At 40.7% G+C, this 6,000-nt stretch overlaps 1 protein-coding gene across 1 annotated transcript in view; it reads left to right on the forward strand.

The window, feature by feature from the left end:
• The window catches only part of LOC126377814 (tyrosine-protein phosphatase 69D), a 38,256-nt gene extending 32,552 nt beyond the window's left edge, over positions 1-5,704 (forward strand). The window contains exons 23-27 of the mRNA XM_050025685.1: positions 240-355; positions 987-1,118; positions 2,737-2,891; positions 4,586-4,721; positions 5,227-5,704. Coding sequence (XP_049881642.1) covers positions 240-355; positions 987-1,118; positions 2,737-2,891; positions 4,586-4,721; positions 5,227-5,298 — 611 coding nt within the window. The 3' untranslated portion in view covers positions 5,299-5,704. The remainder of the gene's footprint in view (positions 1-239; positions 356-986; positions 1,119-2,736; positions 2,892-4,585; positions 4,722-5,226) is intronic.
• The last annotated feature ends 296 nt before the right edge of the window (positions 5,705-6,000 follow it).

Genomic DNA, 6,000 nt, shown 5'->3' on the forward strand with positions numbered 1-6,000 from the left:
ATGTAATGTGTGTATATTTTCATGTTGTAAATGTATATGTGTGTCGTAGATTTTACCTGAATAAACTTTTTTATTATTATTATTAGAATAAAGTAAAAACTGCACTTAAGATAAATTAACAACCAGGGTACTAAAATTTGAACCGGCGCTACTCGTTTGAGAAGCAAGCCGTCGCACCGCATGACCACAGTGACTGTTTGAAGTTTATGTATGTGTAATATGTATGTTTGTCTCTCCAGCGTACGACAACTCGGAAGGCTTCATCATCACACAGGACCCGCTGCCGAGCACGATATTCGACTTCTGGCGGATGGTCACGGAACACGGCGTGTCCACTATTGTTATGTTAAGTGAGGTGAGCTCTACTTTTGTTCATTAACGGCCTCCGTGGTCCAGTGACTCTTCGAATGCGGGAAACACTGATCAGGGCCAGACACAATGTAAAAACTATTGTGCCTCTTATCTCAGCAGATGAGAGGTTAAGCGTTGGGCTCACGATCCGGAGGTCCCAGGTTCAAATCCCGGTGCCGACACATCACGAAAATCACTTTGTGATCCCTAGTTTGGTTTTGGACATTACAGGCTGATCACCTGATTGTCCGAAAGAAAGATGATCCATGCTTCGGAAGGCGCGTTAAGCCGTTGGTCCCGGTTACTATTTACTGATGTAAGTGAGTAATCGTTACATGAGTCATTGAGTCATATCAGGGGCCTTTGGCGGCTCAATCATACATAACCCTGACACCAGGGTTGATGATCCTGGTATTCCACCTCACAACCCACACGATAAGAATAAGAGACCTGGGGCCTGTTTAATAAAACTTACAATTGTAAATTACAATGACAATTTGATGTACATTGCGGAGTGTGTGATCACGAATATTTTGTAGTTTCATATTAGCTACGTAATGAACATCAAATTGTCGTTGTAATTTACAATTGTAAGTTTTATTAAACAGGCCCCTGATGTTATTTAAACATTCCAGTTGGGAGAAGGCAAGTGCCCGCGGTACTGGGACGACGGCACGGCGCAGTACGAACACATCTCTGTGCAGTATGACGAGAGCGAGTCCTGCCCCTACTATACGCGCCGGCAGTTCAGAGTCACCAATAACAAGGTACAGTACAGTGATGTCCCGTTTCCGGTAATACACGGTGTAAGTGACATCGTAACGAAAACTTTGATGGATGTTTCAGACCATGATTCTGAGTTGATATCAAGTGGAATTTTCCGTCGCAAAAGTATGGAACAGAAAATAATTTAAAATAACACAAAAAGGAATGATTCAGCTTATTATTCGCAAAATTCATATATATATTTTTGTTTTTTAAATTATTTTTAATTCTATACTTTTGCGATGGAAAATTCCACTTGATATTCCCCGGGATATTCGGCTGACGGTAATGAGCTGAATCCTCTTCAGTATTCATTACGATGTCACTTGCATACCATACAAGTACGTACAGGTAGTCATACAAGTAGGTATGGTATTTTTTTGTTATTTATCCGAGTATGTATTGGTGTTAGTGATACCGTATCGAATACTGAGTGAGATGATTCAGACCATGATTCAGAGTTGATATCAAGTGGAATTTCCTGTCGGAAAATTAATGATTTTTTTTTCAGGTTAAAGAAATCTTTATTCTCAAAAGAAATTTACATTTCACTTCATGAGAACTTATAAACTAACTTAATGTAAACAAAATATAAACGGTGAGCGTGCATGAGTTGTAATAGGCTACTTGACACTCAGTGAAACGATAACAACACCTTGAGTAATTTAAACAAACTTATTTCGTAAATAAGGCAAAAGAAAAATGGTATTTTTTGGCCACTTTGATACGAAGTAAGAAAACAAAAAGAAGAGGGCATTCACAAAAAACACAACAGTTCGCACGTAATATGGAGGTGCTTAGCAGTACGAATAGTGCGTAGCGTAGTAATTACCTACATATTTGCTATTTGTGTGAGTAATAGCAGGTGGTCGCCGGCGACCGGCTAAACAATAGGCACTCGGATCGGAGTAAACATATTACAGGGTCGGATTTAGATGTTTTCTATAATGTATGTTTTTAATTGGGTTTTAAAAATGTTTAAACTTTTTGATGATTTTATTTTGTTTGGAAGTGTATTAAACAATTTTGCACCGTCATGACATATACTTTTCTTACCAAGATTTGTTCGGGCCCTAGGGATGTAAATGTTATCGGCATTACGAAGAACTCTTTTTCCTTGTTGTCTATTTGTTTTAAATGTAGTTTGTGTGAGTGTTTCATGATCTAATATTTTTTTAATTAGTATGCATGTAGTATAGCAATATGTTTGATAGATACTCATAATTTTTGTTTGTTTGTACAACTGCTTTGAGGGTGTTAGAAAGTCATAATTAAATAATACTTTTAAAATTTTATTTTGTTTGGTTTGAAGTCCTTTTAATGTTGTTTTATTGGCATTACCCCATACTTCAACAAGATAATCTAAATGTGGTTTTACAAGAGAGTAATAATAATAATTTTTTGTTTTCTTTTTTAATTATTTTCAATTACATACTTCATCAATTCTCAAAGTTTTCGTTACGGTGTCACTAACACCCTGTATACATACCGCTGCGTGTAACCAAGTTAGCGTTAAGTTTTCGTCAATTTCTTTGTGTGACGCGCTTCATCTACGGTGCTTATGAATTAAAGATTGTTATGGTGTTTGTGTTTTAAAGTACATTTGTTGTTGTCTGGCAGTCGGGGCAGTCGCAGGCGGTGCGGCAGCTGCAGTACCAGGGCTGGCCCACGGCGCCGGGCCACGTGCCCGAGGTGACGCGCGGCCTCGCCGACCTGGCCGACGCCGCCGCCGCCGCCACGCCGCCCCACGCCCGGCCCATGCTCGTGCATTGCAAGTCAGTACCCGCTACCCCACCGCACACACACACACGCACACGCACGCACACACGCACGCACGCACACACACACACACACTCACACGCACGCGCACACACACACACACACGCACACACACAGAGAGAGAGAGACCTACATGTCTTTTAGTTTACCTGCTAGGCAAAATGAAAAAGGAAAGATTACGATCTATTCTGAACCGGCGTGCGCGTATGAAACGATTGATGAATGTGGAGGAAGCAATCGGAGTGCGTCAGGATCAAAGCCAATGGAATTCCATAGTCTTTGTTACCCCGGTGGGATAAGGCGTGAGTTTATGTATGTATGCCACACGAAATAGAATTAAAAATGTTTATTATAAAAGTACGCCACAAACAAAACGACAATAACATCAATTAAAATGTTCACAAAGCATTTACAACAAAGCAAAACGGATGCTCGTCGAAATGATCATAAGGTGGTGGTGGACGAAATAAAAGGGCCTCACTCAGCACAAGTCGCGGCGTGAGGCTGCTGGGTGAATCACGGACATCACAAACAAATATTTATGACTTTGTAACAGTTTCACTCAGAATTAAAGCACATAATAACGGGTTCTTTCCTCGTTTAAATGGGGATATGAGACTTCCGATATTCACTCAGTATAGTATAGTTAGTAGCAGCATAGCAGCAGCATAGTTAGCAGTATAGTTAGTTTCACTCAGTATTGTACGAAAGCAAAATAGTTTTTCACCTTACGCTCATGTGATGGTGGCGGAACATAATTTTGCGTAATTTATAGTCCACTCCGTTTTCATCAGTCGTCCCGTTATCCCATGATTACGGGACGAAGACGGCAAATGCCATCACTTGCAACAGTGTTGAAATATCAGGGGTCTCATATCCCTGGTTAACGCAGTAAGAACCCGGTAATGGCCCCGATTCCTGCAGACACCTCCTAATTTTACTTTTAAGTTATACCTGTCATTTTCTTATCCGACGAAAAGGAAAGGGACTGTAAATCTTCCGATTTACAGCTCTTAATTTCCCGGCCCGGGCGAATCAAAAAGGTATCTCGCTGGTATGCAAATCGTTTGACTCAATTCTGTCGGGTTCGGGTGTCAACTTAATTCTGTCTGTTTATTAACCAACGCAAAATTTTTAGAGGGTGGTTTTGGATTTTTGCTTAAAATTGACGTGTGTTCCATAAATTTTATGCTTGTCGATTAACGCTCCCTTTCCTTTTCGACGGTAAGAAAATGATAGATATAATTTAAAATAAAATTAGATGGTGTTTACAGGAATTAACAGCCTCTGTGGTCTAGTGGTTAGAGCGTCAGGCTCACGATCTGGAGGTCCGGGTTCGATTCCCGATGGGGACATGGTCGAAATCACTTTGTGAGGTTGTTGGTAAGGACTTTTCAGGCTTGAATCACCTGATTGTCTGAAAAAGTAAGATGATTCCGTGCTTCGGAGGGCACGTTAAGCTGTTGGTCCCGGCTATTAGCCGTAAAAACACCTTCACCAACCGGCAGTGGAGCAGCGTGGTGGAGTATGCTCCATACCCCCTCCGGGTGATTGAGGGGAGGCCTGTGCCCAGCAGTGGGACGTATATAGGCTGTTTATGTATGTTATGTTACAGGAATTAGTACCATTATGTGTTTTAATTATAAGGTATAGGGTTTGTGAACTTAGGGTTTATGGTTAATGTTTGCAGCCTGGGCACGGAGCGGTCGGCGCTGTTCGTGGCGCTGTGCGTGCTGATCTGCCAGCTGCGCTGCGAGCGCCGCGTCGACGTCAGCGCCGTCGCCAGGAAGGTGCGCGCGCAGCGGCGCAGCACCATCGACACCTTCGTGAGTACCGCGCACGCGCACGCGCACCAGCCTCGCTATACAATCGAAACACCATCCTAGTTGGTTTTGCTAAAGATTAATATTAAATAGGTATTAGCATAAAATCACGTTGTGGGTTCCGCCAAGTGCGAAAAATGACGCGACGAGCTGGAGCGCTTTATGTTTTTAGTTGGCACAAATAGGCTGAAAATAGGGAAAAGTGGAAGATAAAAAGAGAGGTCTTTGCCCTGCAGTAGGTCACAGATTCGTAATATCAATGTTCTAAATTCAAATTTAATTGAACTCGTGTTTTTTCGAACAAATTCGGAAGTGTTTCACATTTTTGATGACAAGTATCCTTATTATCGAAACAGACAGACAGACATATTTCAGACTATACGTATATACCTACAAATCGTTAGAATAAAACATTCCAACCTAAAACGATTGTAATGTCGTCTTACTTCATTGGCCCTTTCCAATAATAAAAAAAAAAATATTTTTTAAAAATATATTTTTTTTGCAGTTACAATACGAGTTCTTACACCGTGCCATACTCAACTACGCGGAGCTTCACAATCTACTGGAGGACAGTTAAACACAAGTGAAGGTAGTTTATACGCACTAATGTTACGTCTTATACTCTCAACGGTAGGACTAAGTTCACGAACAAACGCCTAGACTATATATCCTTGAATTTAAAACAGTTTCACAGGTTTTATGGGGTTTTTACGTAATTATATGATTATTTGTATCGTTCTATACGTTTCTAGAATAACTAGTTGTTATTATGAATATTCGATATAGTGACCAAGAAAGTGAAGTTTTTGAATTTCGATGAAAACTCCGATGTTTTCTCTATAAGGCGACGATATGTAACAATGATTTTCATAAATCGTCAGCTACGAAAATAATTTGAGTGTAAACGAATTCAACTGCAAAATGTATGATTGCGTACCAGTTTAGCCGAGCAGTTTAACTTATAACCCCATTAGTAGGCTCTGCACGGCAACCACGCCGCGCGCGGCGCGAATTATATCGAGCGTTTCGACCAATAGACGCAACGGGTGCTATCTACGTGGATAGACGACGTACGGGTATTGGTCAATTACCTTGATATAACTCGCGCGCTTGCGTGCCGCGAGGTTTTGTTAATATTACTTGTCAAAGTAGATGTTTATTTTATTGTTTGGTTTAAGGATGTACAGGGCAATACAAAGACGTTTGTCGTGAATTACGCTCAAATATTATAATTTCCATTTGGAAAATTATAAAAGGTCCTTTAATGTTAAGTTGGAAT

Source organism: Pectinophora gossypiella, chromosome 24 (genome assembly GCF_024362695.1).
Source record: "Pectinophora gossypiella chromosome 24, ilPecGoss1.1, whole genome shotgun sequence".
NCBI classification, from domain to species: Eukaryota; Metazoa; Arthropoda; class Insecta; order Lepidoptera; family Gelechiidae; genus Pectinophora; species Pectinophora gossypiella.